We start from the raw sequence: 18707 nt of genomic DNA on the forward strand, positions 1-18707 counted from the left end.
ACGGCAAACTATAAAGGGATCTGCCAGCAGAGGATCTTGATGATTTAAGTATCCCATTGCATTAAGCGGGGAAGAATATTCCCCAGGCAACCTAACCCCATTGATAGAAGGCCGAGATGTGTAATTGGGGTATTTTATAACTGAATTTTTATATAAAAAAAAATAAAATGAAAAAATAGTATTACATACAAGAAAAACAAAAATATACAAATCAAAGCAATTAACCCCTTAGTGAAGTAGCCAATTTTGACCTTAATGACCCGGCCTAATTTTTTAAATCTGACCAGTGTCACTTCATGGTAATATATCTGGAACGCTTCAACGTATTCTCAGCGATTCTGAGACTTTTTTAATGACATATTGTACTACATGCTAGTGTTAAAAGTTGGTCAATATGATTTGCGTATATTTATGAAAATATTGGAAATTTGCCAAAAAAAATAAGTCAAAAAGTCACAATTTACAAACTTTATATTTTTATGCCTTTAACCCCTTCCCGACATGCGGCGTACCTGTACGGTGCTGCGATTGTGGGGGCTCATGCTGAGCACCTCTGCAATCGGGTGCGGGTGTCAGCTCTGTGTTAGAGTTGACACCCTGCAGCAACACCCACAATCGATGCTAGCACCGATTGTGGAAGTTATAACCCCTCTTATGCTGCTTTCAATAGTGACAGCGACAGAGGAGATCGCAGAGGGAGGGGGGCTCCCTATGTCCCTCCTTCAGAACAACACAATGTGATCATGTTGTGCTGATGGTCTCCATGGAGACACCGACCTCAAGATCCTTCAGGGAAGGTGGCCTGTGAGCGCCTGCTAAAAGCAAGAGCTGACACGCCTCCTTCCTTGCCTGTCAGTCGCTGCTCCGCTGACCTGCAGTGCAGAAGCTTTGCAGAGTATCAGACCAGTGATCTGTCACAATACAGTGATGTCCCATTCTGGGACAATGTAAAACAGTATAAAAAAAAAAATGTGTAAAAAAAAATCTCCAAATAAAGAACAAAAAAATGACAAAATATTACATGTAATTTATGTAAAAAAAAATTACACATCTGGTATCGCCACGTTCAGGACGACCCAATCTCTAAAATGGTCACACTATTTAACCCCTTCAGTGAACACTGTAAAAAAAAAAAAAAAACACAGGGCAAAAAATAATGCTTTATCATCATACCACCAAACAAAAAGTGCAATAAAACGAGATCAAGAAGACAAATGTAAATAAAAATGGTACAGTAGAAAATATCATCTTGTCCTGCAAAAAAAAAAAAAAACCCAAGCCATTCTACAGCAGAAAAATAAAAAAAAGTTATAGCTCTCAGAGTAAAACGATGCAAAAATAATTATTTTTTTCTATAAAATAGTTTTCATTGGGTAAAAACGCCAAGACATAAAAAAAACTATATAAATGGGCCATTGCTGTAATCGTACTGACCCGAAGAGTAAAGCTGACTTATCAATTTTACCACACGTGGAATAACATATAAAAAAAAAAATCCAGAATTGCTAGTTTCTGTTAGTTCTACCTCCTAAAAATCGTAATAGAAAGATCAAAATATGTCATGTGCCCAAAAATGGTATCAATAAAAACGTCAACTCGTCCTGCAAAAAAAAAAGCCATCACATGACTGTCAGCTGCAATATGGAAAAATTATAGCGGTCTAAATATGGGGATGCAAAAGCTAGTTTTTACAATAAAAAGCATCTTTAGTGTGTAATGAAGAGCCTTGGGATTCAAAAATGGCTTACATCAACCCGTTTCTGCACCAGGCTGGCACCTTTCCCAAGGTATAAAAACCAAGTCTTAGTTTTTATACTTTGTGAAAGGCACCAGCTTGGCGCAGAAACGCGTTGGGTGTTAATAAAAGCCGTTTTGCAATGCCAAGGCTCTTCATTCCCATAGCATAGCCTGCCTAAACGTGACAAGTTCCATTTTTCACTATAGTAAAGAGATTAGTAACTCTTTGTCAGAAATAACCACCCAAACCCTACCTCAAACATAAGCTTTAATTAAATCTTTTCCACGACCATTCTAATTAAACGCTCACTGATTCCTAATCAGCCACCTTCTGGTCTTTTCCTGGACAAAATTCCAATTGGCTTGATCCTATACATCTTCGATTCGGATTTCACAGACCCCTATGGTTTATGGTCCTCCCTTCCGAAAATTCTAATCTCCCACTTACTAAATAGCAAGATTCCTTGTTATAACTCAAAGCGTCCACTTAATTTTTTTCAACAGGCACATGTGACATATTTTATGACACAAGTTAAAACACTATCCACTCCACCCTCAGAATGGCTTTGGTTGGACTTACTGATCAAAATTAAGCCACCTGTCCCGAGATTATTATAAAAAGTCTATGCTAACCTCCTAATCTCTAAAATCAATACTAAACCCATGTTCCGCCATTACTGGGAAGTTGAACTCGGAATCTCCCTATCGTTTGAAGACATACAGAGAATTTGTTCGAACTCCACGGCTTTTCTAGATGCATCCTACTCCAGGAACCTGCTTATAAAATACTATCACGTTGCTATTATACCCCGGAGAGGCTTTTTCATTTAGGCCTCACTGATTCTCCAATGTGCTGGAGATGTAAGTCTTCTAGGGGTACACTAACACACATTTTTTGGTCTTGTCAGAAACTTCAGTACTTCTGGCATCAAATCAATCTATGAGAGCCATGGGAGTTTTGAAGTCGGATCTCACAGCCCCAGAAGTCCTTCTGTCTCTTCCCTGAACAAATTTTAAACCTAAAAACACGATCTCCCATCTCTACTGCTGGGAGCAGCAAACATTTAATTGCGTTGAAATGGAAGCAAACAACCCCACCATCCCTGGGGAATTGGATTGAGAAGGTTAGGGATAGTTTTCGTCTGGAAGAATTGACAAGCTGGGAAACGCTCTCTCACGACCGTTTCCTAAAGATCTGGTCCCCTTGGTCCAACTGGATTGGACAAAATCAGAGCATTGTCTGACTTAAATTATTCTTTTGTATTCTTCGGTGTTTTGGATAGCCTAAGAAATGATTCCAATTTATACTAGTGTGACAGTCTCCTCCCCTATCTCAGCCTCAGTATATAAACTTATGATTCCTATTTTGATTTCAAAAGGTTTATTCTAATTTGATTTTCAGCCTAAATTTGGTACGCACATGTTGGTCTTACGCCTTCACTGGATCATAAGTGACACCTGTTCGGTCGTTTTGTACTACGAACATTTGCTCCTTACAAGTCATATTGTGATGAGTGTTGTATGTTAACAACCCAAAACTGAACCTAAAACCAACATGCTGATAAAAGAAGCTAAAGTGAACCTTCATTATAGAGCAAAATTTCCAATAAATAGATTATTGGAGTGGAGCCACATCTGAGCAGGCTAAACAGTATGGTAGTCACAGCAAAAAAAGAGGCACAATTTAATGTGAAATCTAAAAAAAAAAAATAAAAAATGTGGCAGGGAAATGTTCCCTATTACAGCATGGGTAATGATGTGTTCACTGACACTGTGCTTCTGGTTCACAATTCAGCTCTAATCGTAGTTCACGGAATGTAGTATAAGTCATATATTATCTACTCAATGTCTTTTGAAAAAAGTCATGTACTTGTTAAGAGGTATCTTCATAGAGCTTTGCTTCCCTGATCCTCTTTGGACTGCTCCTGCTTCTGAGCCTTCTGAATCTTTGTAGCCAAGGTAACCGGGGGGAAAGGATTTTGGCTCATCCCAGTCATCATCCCACTCATCATCATCATCAACAACTCCTAATAAAAATAAGAATATACATATATTAAATTTAAATCATGTAGTAAGACAAAATAACTATTTTGTATTTACATGACAGATATTTTGTATCTCTACATGACATACAGACACAGAAGTTCTCTATGTGCTCCTCTTATGAAAACATCACATTCTATTTGTTTGCCATATTCTTTGGGCACTCCTATTCACTTGTCCCCATAATCTACTGATGATAACATACTCTACTCTAATGCAAATCTAATTTGAAGAGTTATTCCCATTTTGCATGTTAATAGCATATCCACAAACGTCCAACAAAGAAAAGTTGCTAGGACCCATAGCCATCTCAAGTACAGTGCCCTACCCCATCACAATGAATGGAGAGATGGCAAACATGAGCTGCTCTTTGCATCATTTTCATGGGAGTTCTGAAAACTGCAGGGCAAAAGTGTGGCAGTTTCCAAACTCCTACAAAAATCAAAGGAGATCCCAGCCATCTCTCTATTGACAGCGGCACAAAGTAGCTCTGCTCCTTAGGTAAATAAGGAACCTCCATATGCTAAACATGTATGGCTTATCCAGTGAATTTGTCATAAATATCCCAGATGGGAGAATATCTTTTATGGAACCTAGGAAAATGCTGTAAACCTTACAGTAGGCCTCAATTCTCCTTCCTAAGCAGAGACCCTGCCCTGTATAAAATGATCCTGTAAAGGTTCCTAGCCCTATCGAACCTCAAAAAGTTTCAAAAACAAGATCTATTACACAAATCAAGAGAAAGTGGAGGGAACTGACATCTCAAGCAAATCCATGATGGTTATATTTGGTACCTGTGGGAGCCCAGGATACTCCAGAGCATTATTTTTTTCTAGCATATGATGCAAAATATAACATACTTTGCAATCCAGTAAATTTTCTGAAAGTAGATGGCATATAAAACGGTTTATCTGCATTTTCCAGATGCTTACAGCTTTATATATATATACAGTACAGACCAAAAGTTTGGACACACCTTCTCATTTAAAGATTTTTCTGTATTTTCTTGACTATGAAAATTGTACATTTACACTGAAGGCATCAAAACTAAGAATTAACACATGTGGAATTATATTCTTAACAAAAAAGTGTGAAACAACTGAAATTATGTCTTATATTTTAGGTTCTTCAAAGTAGCCACGTTTTGCTTTTGCACACTCTTGGCATTCTCTTGATGAGCTTCAAGAGGTAGTCACCGGGAATGGTTTTCAATTCACAGGTGTGCCCTGTCAGGTTTAATAAGTGGGATTTCTTGCCTTATAAATGGGGTTGGGACCATCAGTTGTGTTGTGCAGAAGTCTGGTGGATACACAGCTGATAGTCTTTCTGAACAGACTGTTAGAATTTGTATTATGGCAAGAAAAAAACAGCTAAGTAAAGAAAAACGAGTAGCCATCATTACTTTAAGAAATGAAGTGTCCCCAAGTGCAGTTGCAAAAACCATCAAACGCTACAAAGAAACTGGCTCACATGAGGACTGCCCCAGGAAAGGAAGACCAAGAGTCACCTCTGCTGCTGAGGATGTTTATCCGAGTCACCAGCCTCAGAAATCGCAGGTTAACAGCAGCTCAGATTAGAGACCAGGTCAATGCCACACAGAGTTCTAGCAGCAGACACATCTCTACAACAACTGTTAAGAGGAGACTTTGTGCAGCAGACCTTCATGGTAAAATAGCTGCTAGGAAACCACTGCTAAGGACAGGCAACAAGCAGAAGAGACTTGTTTGGGCTGAAGAACACAAGGACTGGACATTAGACCAGTGGAAATCTGTGCTTTGGTCTGATGAGTCCAAATTTGAGATCTTTGGTTCCAACCACCGTATCTTTGTGCGACGCAGAAAAGGTGAACGGATGGACTCTACATGCCTGGTTCCCCCCGTGAAGCATGGAGGAGGAGGTGTGATGGTGCGGGGGTGCGATGGTGTGGGGGTGCTTTGCTGGTGACACTGTTGGGGATTTTTTCAAAATTGAAGGCATACTGAACCAGCATGGCTACCACAGCATCTTGCAGCGGCATGCTATTCCATCCAGTTTTCATTTAATTGGACCATCATTTATTTTTCAACAGGACAATGACCCCAAACACACCTCCAGGCTGTGTAAGGGCTATTTGACCAAGAAGGAGAGTGATGGGGTGCTACGCCAGATGACCTGGCCTCCACCAGATCTGAATCCAATCGAGATGGTTTGGGGTGAGCTGGACCGCAGAGTTAAGGCAAAAGGGCCAACAAGTACTAAGCATCTCTGGGAACTCCTTCAAGATTGTTGGAAGACCATTTCCGGTGACTACCTCTTGAAGCTCATCAAGAGAATGCCAAGAGTGTGCAAAGCAGTCATCAAAGCAAAAGGTGGCTACTTTGAAAAACCTAGAATATAAGACATAATTTCAGTTGTTTCACACTTTTTTGTTATGTATATAATTCCACATGTGTTAATTCACAGTTTTGATGCCTTCAGTGTGAATGTACAATTTTCATAATCATGAAAATACAGAAAAATCTTTAAATGAGAAGGTGTGTCCAAACTTTTGGTCTGTACTGTACATATATAGCCATGAGCACCAAGACAGCAAAAATGGTCCCCACTTAAAGGCTGAGCTATTATCTGCTTTATTAATTCTTTTTTTTTGTTCAGTTATAAAAGAACAAAAATTAAAATGACAGTGTACAAATCCATAAGATGACAGACACCACTGTCTTTTAATGTGGTCTGTCAGGTTCCATTATTTTGACAAGAAGAATGAAGCAAGTTGAAGTAAAAGTAGTGATCTACTCAAAAGAAAGTTATACTATGTGCTAATTTGCCCCATGTTATTGCGATAGATATAGAGCAATTTTGTAATTTAATATTATTTAAATGTGCCTTAAAAACACAGATTCACATTCTTCTCACCTGGACCCTGGTAGGCCTGTGGATGTCCAAATGCAGAATCCCAGTTATTTGATGCAGTGTTTTGCTGGCTTGTACCCCAAGGATCACTTGAACTACTAGTTGCAGAAGGCTTTGGTGGATTCCAGCTTGACCACGGGTCATTTGTAGTTTGCACCTTAAAAATAAACATGCATCAACATTTTCTAATAAATGTACATGAAATCACCTCCATATCCCATCCCATGCACATAGCCCCATTTCACAACCTCCATGACACCGTAACCACAGAACGCTATAACACAGTCATGTCATGTTTAGTTTCTGGGGAAAGATAAAATCCTGATGAAAAACATGGCAGCGAACTCGAGCTTCTGCAGTCGTCAAGAGGGAAGATATCATAACTTGTGAATTTAATAAAATGACATTCCTTCCAAGGACCATACTAAAGGACCAGGGGGCGATTTCGACAGCTAAATAGGAAAGTTCTTTACAGTTAGAGCAGTCAGAATATGACATGCCCTACCACAAGAGGCAGTAATGGCAGCCATTATAATAGCTTTTAAAAAAGGACTGGATGATCTCCTCAATACACATAACATTGCGGGTTATAGTTAATTTAGTGACAAAATGAACAATTGATAGAGAAAGGTTGAACTTGATGGACCTAGGTCTTTTTTCAACCTATGTAATTCTTTAACTATGTAACCGTGAAGTCATCAAAGGGGAATGTGTGGGTGTAACTTACATACTGATAAAAGTTCAAAACGAATTATGATCTGTGTTGCTGTAGAGAGATACACTTTGGTGTATGCTGCAGGCAACAGGAGAATGATTGCGCAACTCCAGGGGAGGTCCCATCACTTCGTCTGTGAAGTGCCTCTGCCATGACTTTATCGAGCTGGTATCAGCACGAACACGCCGCCAACAAAAAGAAATATCTCTAGGGACCAGAGGAGATCGCTGGGGGAACGGGAGCGAGGTTACTGTGTTGTTTTTATATATATATATGATGTGCACCTGTCTATAGAGATGCTATGTGGGGGGGCTCATATTGTATATAGGAAGCTATGTGGGGGCTCACACTGTATATAGCAGACTACAGTGGCATGCTAAAATATTTCCCCCCATTGCTTTCTACCCACTTTGTTACATTTCAACCAACATTTAAAGTGAACCTGTCAGCAGGATTGTGCTAAGTAAACAACAGAAACTGTCAGGTTGGCGCTGTTATACTCATTAAAATGATACCTTCGTTGATGAAATCCATCCTGTGGTTGTTGTTCAATCTGTATTTGTAGTTTTCAGTTGAGATTCTTGTGCTTTGGGGTAGGCCTCGCTGGGGGGCTTTATGTGGTGCTCCGCATACATATTCATCTGTATTGGCTTATGACAGGTCACTGATCCTCCAGTGACCTCCCCCGTATTTTACATACTGCATAACATATTGTATGGTTACAAAAAAAAAAATTTACATTCATCAAAATCGTGTAGAATCACCTGTGTTCAGAGGACCAGTGCTGGAGTGCGCACAAAGAAGAGGAAACCGCTGCCGAACAGAGCAATGCAGCCCCCACATGAAATTTAGTATTAGCAATGATAAAATAATAATTTCAACACCACTGTGCCACCAATGTACTAAAATATATCATGAAGATTAATTTACTGGTTGGCTACATACTAAGATAGGAATAGGGTGAGATAGAATATGTGTATACATAGGGCTATTTAGTATAGGATAGCATAGGATTCATCAGACACCAAATAGTATATAAGAGCCATTTTTATGGATCCAACACTTTTTCTCCAGCAAATAGTGGCGGCGCTTGCGCATTAACATCTCTCAGAACACGATAGATGTTACTGTGCAGCAGTGCAGGCATCGCTGGCGCCATTTTGATGAATGTAAATATATTTCTTTTGTAACCACACAATGTGCTATGCAGTATGTAAAATAGAAGTGAAGTCAATGACCTATCATAACCCAATACAGATTAATACGTAAGCAGAGCACCACATAAACCTCCCCCCCACCACCACCACAAGCCATCAGAAAGCACGAGAATCTCGTTAACTGAAAGCTACAAATACAGATTAAACAACAGTGCCAACCAGACACTGTCTGTACTTTACTTAATCTGCTGACAGGTTCACATTAAATATTTTTGTATTCCGATATGTGTGTGATGCATCAGCACTAAAATAGTTGAAGTTGCTGAAGTGAAGTGAGAAAAATATATGCATAAATTAAATTTATGGGATCAAACAACTCAAAATTGAAATGTGTATGTTTATTCACCCCTTTTGCGATTAAGCCCCTAAGAATTTCTGGCACAAGCAATTACATTCAGAAGTCGCATGCTTAGTGAAGGGAAGTCCACCTGTGTGCAATCTAAGTGTAAGGCCGGCGTCACACTAGCGAGTTTTACGGACGTATGAGAGGCGCAGAAAATACGGATTGCATACGGTACAATGATTCTCTATGGCCCAGCTCCTATCTGCCATATTTTAGGGATCCGTATTATATGGTCTTGTACGGCCGTAGAAAATCGCAGCGTATTGCGCAAAAAAATCACCAATGAAAGTCTATGGGGGCGAGAAAATTACGGATTACACACGGACCATGCGTGTGACTTGCGAGAAATACGCAGCGTTGTTCTATAGAAAAGCCGGCAATTCAGTGCGGTGTAAAATCACACTGACAGAATAGAATACAATGTGTACACATAGAATAGGTATATATATATATATATATATATATATATATATATATATATATATATATATATATATATATATATATATATATATATATATATATATATATATATGTATATATATATATATATATATATATATATATATATATATATATATATATATATATATATATATATATATATATAATTGCCTAGAATACTACTTCCTGCAATTTGTGCCAACCTCCGTGGCTTTGTCCGGAGCTAATGTCCGGAGCTAATGTCCGGAGATAAGTGACGTCACCAGTGTCCTACACCCAGGCAGAGCACAGTGGCCCCAGGCAGAGCACAGGGGCCCCAGGCAGAACATGGGGCCCCAGGCAGAGCACAGGGGCCCCAGGCAGCATATGGGGCCCCAGGCAGAGCACAGGGGCCCCAGGCAGCATATGGGGCCCCAGGCAGAGCACACACCAAATCGGAGGCCGAGGGGCCCAGCCCACCAAATCGGAGGCCGAGGGTCCCCGCCCACCAAATCGGAGGCCGAGGGTCCCCGCCCACCAAATCGGAGGCCGAGGGGCCCCGCCTACCAAATCGGAGGCCGAGGGTCCCCACCAACCAAATCGGAGGCCGAGGGTCCCCGCCCACCAAATCGGAGGCCGAGGGTCCCCGCCCACCAAATCGGAGGCCGAGGGTCCACACCATCCAAATCGGAGGCCGAGGGGCCCCCGCCCACCAAATCGGAGGTCGACGGGCCCCACCCACCAAAGCGGAGGCCGAGGGTCCCCGCCCACCAAATCGGAGGCCGAGGGTCCCCGCCCACCAAATCGAAGGCCGAGCGGCCCCGCCCACCAAATCGAAGGCCGAGCGGCCCCGCCCACCAAAGCGGAGGCCGAGGGGCCCAGCCCCGCCCACCAAAGCGGAGGCCGAGGGGCCCCACCCACCAAATCGGAGGCCGAGGGTCCCCGCCCACCAAATCGGAGGCCGAGGGTCCCCGCCCACCAAATCGGAGGCCGAGGGTCCCCGCCCACCAAATCGGAGGCCGAGGGTCCCCGCCCACCAAATCGGAGGCCGAGGGTCCCCGCCCACCAAATCGGAGGCCGAGGGGCCCCGCCCACCAAATCGGAGGCCGAGGGGCCCCGCCCACCAAATCGGAGGCCGAGGGGCCCCGCCCACCAAATCGGAGGCCGAGGGTCCCCGCCCACCAAATCGGAGGCCGAGGGGCCCCGCCAACCAAATCGGAGGCCGAGGGGCCCCGCCCACCAAATCGGAGGCCGAGGGGCCCCGCCCACCAAATCGGAGGCCGAGGGTCCCCGCCCACCAAATCGGAGGATAAGGGGCCCCGCCCACCAAATCAGAGGCCGAGGGGCCCCACCAACCAAATCAGAGGCCGAGGGGCCCCGCCCACCAAATCAGAGGCCGAGGGGCCCCACCAACCAAATCAGAGGCCGAGGGGCCCCGCCCACCAAATCGAAGGTCGAGCGGCCCTGCCCACCAAAGCGGAGGCAGAGGGACCCCGCCCACCAAATCGGAGGCCGTGGGGCCCCGCCAACCAAAGCGGAGGCAGAGGGACCCCGCCCACCAAATCGGAGGCAGAGGGACCCCGCCCATCAAAGCGGAGGCCGAGGGTCCCCGCCCACCAAATCGGAGGCAGAGGGACCCCGCCCACCAAAGCGGAGGCCGAGGGTCCCCGCCCACCAAATCGGAGGCCGAGGGTCCCCGCCCACCAAATCGGAGGCCGAGGGTCCCCGCGCAACAAATCGGAGGCCGAGGGTCCCCACCCACCAAAAGTAAGTGCGGCCCCAAAAGTAAGTGCGCCCCCGGGTGCAAAAGTAAGTGCGCCCCCGGGTGCAAAAGTAAGTGCGCCCCCGGGTGCAAAAGTAAGTGCGCCCCCGGGTGCAAAAGTAAGTGCGCCCCCGGGTGCAAAAGTAAGTGCGCCCCCGGGTGCAAAAGTAAGTGCGCCCCCGGGTGCAAAAGTAAGTGCGCCCCCGGGTGCAAAAGTAAGTGCGCCCCCGGGTGCAAAAGTAAGTGCGCCCCCGGGTGCAAAAGTAAGTGCGCCCCCGGGTGCAAAAGTAAGCGCGCCCCCGGCCCCGGGTGCAAAAGTAAGCGCACCCCCGGCCCCGGGTGCAAAAGTAAGCGCGCCCCCCAGTCCCGTGTGTGAAAAGTGCTGCTGTAAAGCTGGTAGCGCTGTTCAAGCACCATGTATTTCCTTCAGGAAATGCCCATCTAATATATAATTGCCTAGAATACTACTTCCTGCAATTTGTGCACCCTTCCGTGGCTATGTCCGGAGCTAATGTCCGGAGCTAATGTCCGGAGCTAATGTCCGGAGATAAGTGACGTCACCAGTGTCCTACACCCAGGCAGAGCACAAGGGCCCCAGGCAGCATATGGGGCCCCAGGCAGAGCACAGGGGCCCCAGGCAGTATATGGGGCCCCAGGCAGAGCACAGTGGTCCCAGGCAGAGCACAGGGGCCCCAGGCAGCCTATGGGGCCCCAGGCAGAGCACAGTGGCCCCAGGCAGAGCACAGGGGCCCCAGGCAGCATATGGGGCCCCAGGCAGAGCACAGGGGCCCCAGGCAGCATATGGGGCCCCAGGCAGAGCACAGTGGTCCCAGGCAGAGCACAGGGGCCCCAGGCAGCATATGGGGCCCCAGGCAGAGCACAGGGGCCCCAGGCAGAGCACAGGGGCCCCAGGCAGCATATGGGGCCCCAGGCAGAGCACAGGGGCCCCAGGCAGCATATGGGGCCCCAGGCAGAGCACAGTGGCCCCAGGCAGAGCACAGGGGCCCCAGGCAGAACATGGGGCCCCAGGCAGAGCACAGGATTCTTTAGAATCGGGCTGCCATCTAGTATATATATATATATATATATATATATATATATACACACCGTATATACTCGAGTACAAGCCGACATTTTCAGCCCAAATTTTTGGGCTGAAATTGCCCCTCTCGGCTTATACTCGAGTCATGATCGGCGGTGGGGTTGGCGGGTGAGGGGGAGAGAGGACTGTCGCATACTCACCTAGTCCCGGCGCTCCCCCTGCCCGTCCCACGGTCTTCAGTGCCGCAGCTCTTCCCCTGTTCAGCGGTCACGTGGGACCGCTCATTAACCCCTTTACCCCCAAGGGTGGTTTGCACGTTATGGACCGGGACAATTTTTACAATTCTGACCACTGTCCCTTTATGAGGTTATAACTCTGGAACGCTTCAACGGATCCCAGTGATTCTGACATTGTTTTCTCGTGACATATTGTACTTCATGATAGTGGTAATATTTCTTTGATATTACCTGCGTTTATTTGTGAAAAAAAACGGAAATTTGGCGAAAATTTTGCAATTTTCCAACTTTGAATTTTTATGCAATTAAATCACAGAGATATGTCACACAAAATACTTAATAAGTAACATTTCCCACATGTCTACTTTACATCAGCACAATTTTGGAATGAAAATATTTTTTTTGTTAGGGAGTTATAAGGGTTAAAAGTTGACCAGCAATTTCTCATTTTTACTTCACCATTTTTATTTAGGGACCACATCTCATTTGAAGTCATTTTGAGGGGTCTATATGATAGAAAATACCCAAGTGTGACACCATTCTAAAAACTGCACCCCTTAAGGTGCGCAAAACCACAATCAATAAGTTTATTAAACACTTCAGGTGTTTCACAGGAATTTTTGGAATGTTTAAATAAAAATGAACATTTAACTTTTTTTCACAAAAAATTTACTTCAGCTCCAATTTGTTTTATTTTACCAAAGGTAACAGGAGAAAATGGACCCCAAACGTTGTTGTACAATTTGTCCTGATTACGCCGATACCCCATATGTGGTGGTAAACCACTGTTTGGGCGCATGGCAGAGCTCGGAAGGGAAGGAGCGCCGTTTGACTTTTCAATGCAAAATTGACAGGAATTGAGATGGGACGCCATGTTGCGTTTGGAGAGCCACTGATGTGCCTAAACATTGAAATCCCCCACAAGTGACACCATTTTGAAAAGTAGACCCCCTAAGGAACTTATCTAGATGTGTGGTGAGCACTTTGACCCACCAAGGGCTTCATAGAAGTTTATAATGCAGAGCCGTAAAAATAAAACAAAAATTTTTTCCCACAAAAATTATTTTTTAGCCCCCAGTTTTGTATTTTTCCAAGGGTAACAGGAGAAATTGGACCCTTAATATTGTTGTCCAATTTGTCCTGAGTACGCTGATACCTGATATGTGGGGGGGAACCACCGTTTGAGCGCATGGCAGAGCTCGGAAGGGAAGGAGTGCCATTTGGAATTCAGACTTAGATGGATTGGTCTGCAGGCGTCACATTGCGTTTGCAGAGCCCCTAATGTACCTAAACAGTAGAAACCCCCCACAAGTGACCCCATATTGGAAACTAGACCCCACAAGGAACTTATCTAGATGTGTTGTGAGAACTTTGAGCCCCCAAGTGTTTCACTACAGTTTAAAACGCAGAGCCGTGAAACTAAAAAAAAAAAAAAATTCCCACAAAAATCTCCCGAGATCTCGGTGCCGAGATCACCATCTGCTCATGAGCCGCACCGCCCCGCCAGGTGGCCATTTTCCAGGAATCCACCACACAGGAAACCATGGGACTGCTGGAGTGGGCCCCGGCAGCACCGGAGACCGCCGCAGCACCATCGGGCAGTGCCGGCTGCACACCAGCAGAGGACCGGGCAGCAGTGCCGGACACCCGCAGTAGCACCGCCAGACAACCCCCGCGGCGCCACTGGGCACCGGAGACATCCGCAGAGAACTGGGTAGCAGCACCAGACACCCGCAGCACCATTGGACACCCCTTCATCCAAGCCTGAAGCAACAGTACCAGTAAGTTACATTCGCATTATAAGACGCACCCCTATTTTCCCCCCAAATTTGGGGGAAAAAGTGTGTCTTATAATCCGAAAAAAACGGTACATATCTTTGTACCTTGTCCATTAATAATGACCACGGAGAAGATAAAGATCCCCAACTCACATCAGGACTACAAGATCCCAGGTACTTTCAGCTGCATCACATCTAATGTGGTGTACTTAATTATTTGTACTAAATGTCCAGCTAGTGGTTTGTTTGTAGGGGAGAGAGAGCAAAAGCTTAGAACAAGGATGAATTCTCATCGCCACACAATAAGAAAAAAAATAATGGATCAACCTGTGGCCAAACATTTTTGTCTCCCTGATCACAGCACCATGGACATGAAAATACTTGGATTAAAAGGTAACTTCAAATCTCAGAGATAGAATAATCTGGGAGTATAAACTTATGACAACCTTTCACACACTCCGTGCAGGAATGAATGTGTCGCATGGATTTATAACTTTTTACATAAATTAAGGAATTTGCTCCTCAGACCTTGTGGGGGCATCACAACACAAAACCAGACCCCGATCAGAAGACAATAAAACTTTCATACTCCTTATCTATGAACTGTTCCAATATTTATGGCCACAACGGTTTATCACTCTCCAATAATGATAGTTCTGCTTCACGTCACCTATCTTATCTACTGCATTATTTCTGTGTGGTATTGTGTATAAATATGTGATTCTTCAGATTTTGTATTAGTCTATGCCTGATGAAGGGACCTGAGTAGTCTCGAAAGATTGCAATTTGTTACCATCTTTTTAGTTAGTCATTAAATGGTATCAACCACTGAGGACTCTCATTTAAATAAACAAACTGAGCTCAGATAATAAATTCTTAACTGGATTAGATTAGTGGTGTTAAAGTTTTATAGTCACAATATCCAAGTAACATCAGAGGGCTAGTGCCCTCAACGTCTTTGGAGCAGATTCTAAGAGCAATTTAAGTATCACGTGGTCTGCCAGGGAATAGACACACCTTTTCTGAAAGGCCACAGAGGCTGCAACACCATTAACAAAATGGCACCACTAACCAAACACCATGAAGACCAAAGAGATCAGAAAACAAGTCTGGGACAAAGTTGGTGGAATATTTTTCACAACCTAACCCTGACTTGAGCTTCGCAATATTATTATTATTATTATGCATTTTTATAGCGCCATTTATTTCATGGCGCTTTACATGTGAAAAGGGGGAAAATATATACAAATACCTTAAACATGAGCAAAAAACTAGGCACACAGGTACATAAGGTGGGAGGACCTTGCCCGCGAGGTCTCACAGTCTGCAGGGAATGGGTGAGGATACACTAGGAGAGGGTAGAGCTGGTTGTGCGGCGGTTCACAAGGTTGAGGATCACTGCAGGCTGTAGGCTTGTCGGAAGAGGTGAGTCTTCAGGTTCTTTTTGAAGGTTTCTCTGGTAGGCGAGTCTGATGTGTTGGGGTATAGCGTTCCAGAGAATGGGGGAAGCACGGGAGAAGTCTTGGATGCGGTTATGGAAAGAAGAGATGAGAGGGGAGTAGAGAAAGAGATCTTGAAAGGATCGGAGGTTGTGTGTAGGGAAGTACCGGGAGACCATGTCACAGATGTATGGAGGAGACAGGTTGTGGATGGCTTTGTATGTCATTATAAGGGTTTTGAACTTGAGTCTCTGGGCGATAGGAAGCCAGTGAAGGGCTTGGCATAGGGGAGATGCTGCGGAATAGCGGGGAGACAGGTAGACTAGTTGGGCAGCAGAGTGTAGGATGGATTGGAGTGGTGTCAGAGGGGAGGCCATAGAATAGGAGGTTGCAGTAGTCAAGGTGGGAGATGATAAGGGCATGCACTAGTGGTTTTCTGGTGTCGCGGTCGAGGAATGTTAGGATCCTGGAAATACTTTTGTGTTTGAGGAGGAGGAGGCAAGGGCTTGGATGTGTTGCTTGAAAGAGAGGGCAGAGTCGAGGATCACCCTGAGGCACCGGGCGTGTGGGACTGGGGAAAGTGAGCAGCCACTAACATTGATGGATATGTCTGGTGGAGGGGTAGAGTGAGATGGGGGAAAGATGATGAATTCTCTTTTGTCCATGTTTAGCTTTAGAAAGCGAGCAGAAAAGAAGGCCAAGTAGCAGACAGACAGAGTGTGGGATTTTGGTAAGTAAAGAGGTGAGGTCAGGTCCAGATAGGTAGATCTGCGTGTCATCGGCGTAGAGATGGTACTGCATACCGTGGGATTCTATGAGCTGTCCCAGGCCGAAGGTGTAGATGGAGAAGAGTAGGGATCCTAGAACAGAGCCTTCAGGAACACCGACAGACAAGGGGCGAAGTGAAGAGGTGGTGTGGGGGAGGGAGACACTGAATGTTCGGTCTGTCAGATATGACGAGATCCAGGATAGAGCCAAGTCTGTGATGCCAAGAGATGAGAGGATCTGTAGCAGCCGTTGTAAGTCCATTTGTAAAGTACAGTCCATAGGCTCCTCAGCACTATCATTTCCATCAGATATCTCCGGTGCAAGAGCTGGCATTGCTCGGTCTCTCTGAGGTGTACGCTCTCCTTTGCCAGATGCTTCAGTACTTTGCTCTATGTCCTGCTCGACCAAGGCGCGCATCTGCAGATCTTTGGATCTGTCGGCCGTCTCTATTCCTCTCTGCTCACAGAGGTTGGTCAGAGCCTCTTTGCTCTGCTTCTTCTACTGGGCTGCCATATCGATGAACAGCAGAAATCATCTAACTTTGTAGTCTGGTTTCTGCTCCCTGAGGAGGGGTGAATGGGCTGGAACACATCAGCTAGGCTGCCCTCACATGTGAACCATCAATATCTGGGGCAATATCTGATGATCCCACCATTAAATTGTATGGCTCGTTTTGAGTTTGCCAAAAGACATGTTGGAGACACCTCAAATATATGGTGGAAGGAGCTGTGGTCAGATGACACCAAAACTGAAGGTAAACGCCACTTCTGGCGCCAAACCAACACAGCTTATCACAAACAGAACAACATGCCCACAGTTTGGAGGTGGCAGGATCATGCTATGGAGATACGGAAAATGGGCCAAGTCGAGGGGATGGATGGTACGATATACAGTGATATTCTTGAGCAAAACCTGTTTCAGTCTGTCAGTGATTTGAGACTGGTACAGAGGTTCATTTTCCAAGAAGACAATGACCCAAAGCATACTGCTAAAGCAACACTGGAATGATTTAAGGGGAAATGTGTAAATGTTTTGGAGTGGCTGAGTCAAAGGTCAGACCTTAATACAATTGAGAATCGGTCAGAACTGAATATTGCTGTTCATCAGAGGAAACGATATAACGTGAATGAGCTAAAGCAGTTTTGCCTTGAGGAATGGGCAACAATTCCAGTGCCAAGATGTGTAAACCTGTAATTGCTGAAAAAGGAGGCTCTAAAAAAGAACTAACTTTACTGAATAGTTACACACACTGAAATTTAGTTAGTTTGTCCTATTTGTTGTTTGCTTGACAATAAAAAAAAAACCAAATGTCCACCGTTGTAGGCATGTTCTTTACAAGAACTGATGCAAACGCTAAAAAAAACAACTGCCATTTCAGGCTGTGAAGCAGCAAGACACGAAAAATGTCTAGGGGGTGAATACTTTTGCAAGCCACTGAATGTGGTTTTTTCTTTTTTAATACATTTGCAAAAATTTCTATATTTTTTTTTTCATTTTTTTCAGTCAAGATGGGGTGCAGAGTGTACATTAATGAGAAAATAAAATGAACTTTTTTGAATTTACCAAATGGCTGCAATAAAACAGAGTGAAAAATTTAAAGGGGTCTGAATACTTTTAGTACCCACTGTTTGTATAGCGCTGCACAGAAGGGGAAAAAAATTGAGCAATGCACGTTTCTCTGTCATTTTGCATCTGCAGATGTACACCAGAGTACCTGTGTGTCAATCACATGATTGATCACATGATTTATCAAGGAAATCATGTGAAACACAGAGTGCTAGGGGAGGAACCACGCCTTGTAAACTGCCCGGGGCCCTGGCTACTCTTAGTTCGCTCTTGGCCATAAGGATTGGACTTTGGGAAACACTGGTGTAGACTGTGAATAGATTGTGACCCCGAGGTAATGTAAGGGGTCCCTCTCATGGATGTCGAGGTACACTGTGCTTGAATTCACTTACCGTATATACTCCTGTATAAGCCGAGTTTTTCAGAACATTTTTTTGTGATGAAAACGCCACTCTCGGGTTATACACGAGTCAATTGTCCCAGAAAGCTGGCGGGGAGGGGGAGCGGCGGAGCAGCGGGTCACAGAGGCAGGAACCGGCTGCTGCAGCTAAAGCCTGTGCTGCTGCTAAAGAGAAATGAACATTCATTTCTCTTATAGCGCGCATAGTGACACCCCTAGCCACTGGCTTCTAGAAGACATCCTACTCACCCTCCAGTGTGCCCTCGGAGCATCTTGTTGGTCCTGACGCGCTTGTAGCTTCTCGTTGGTTCTGGCTTCCAGCAGCTCTTTCTGTGCTGAGCGATCACGC

General features: G+C 44.8%; 1 protein-coding gene across 1 annotated transcript in view; it reads right to left on the bottom strand.

Moving 5' to 3' along the window:
* The window catches only part of SNX9 (sorting nexin 9), a 204090-nt gene that overhangs the window by 77235 nt on the left and 108148 nt on the right, over positions 1 to 18707 (bottom strand). The window contains exons 5-6 of the mRNA XM_077283293.1: positions 6673 to 6826; positions 3608 to 3764 (exon numbers count right to left, since the gene is read on the bottom strand). Coding sequence (XP_077139408.1) covers positions 3608 to 3764; positions 6673 to 6826 — 311 coding nt within the window. The remainder of the gene's footprint in view (positions 1 to 3607; positions 3765 to 6672; positions 6827 to 18707) is intronic.

Source organism: Ranitomeya variabilis, chromosome 2, assembly GCF_051348905.1.
Source record: "Ranitomeya variabilis isolate aRanVar5 chromosome 2, aRanVar5.hap1, whole genome shotgun sequence".
Lineage (NCBI taxonomy): Eukaryota > Metazoa > Chordata > Amphibia > Anura > Dendrobatidae > Ranitomeya > Ranitomeya variabilis.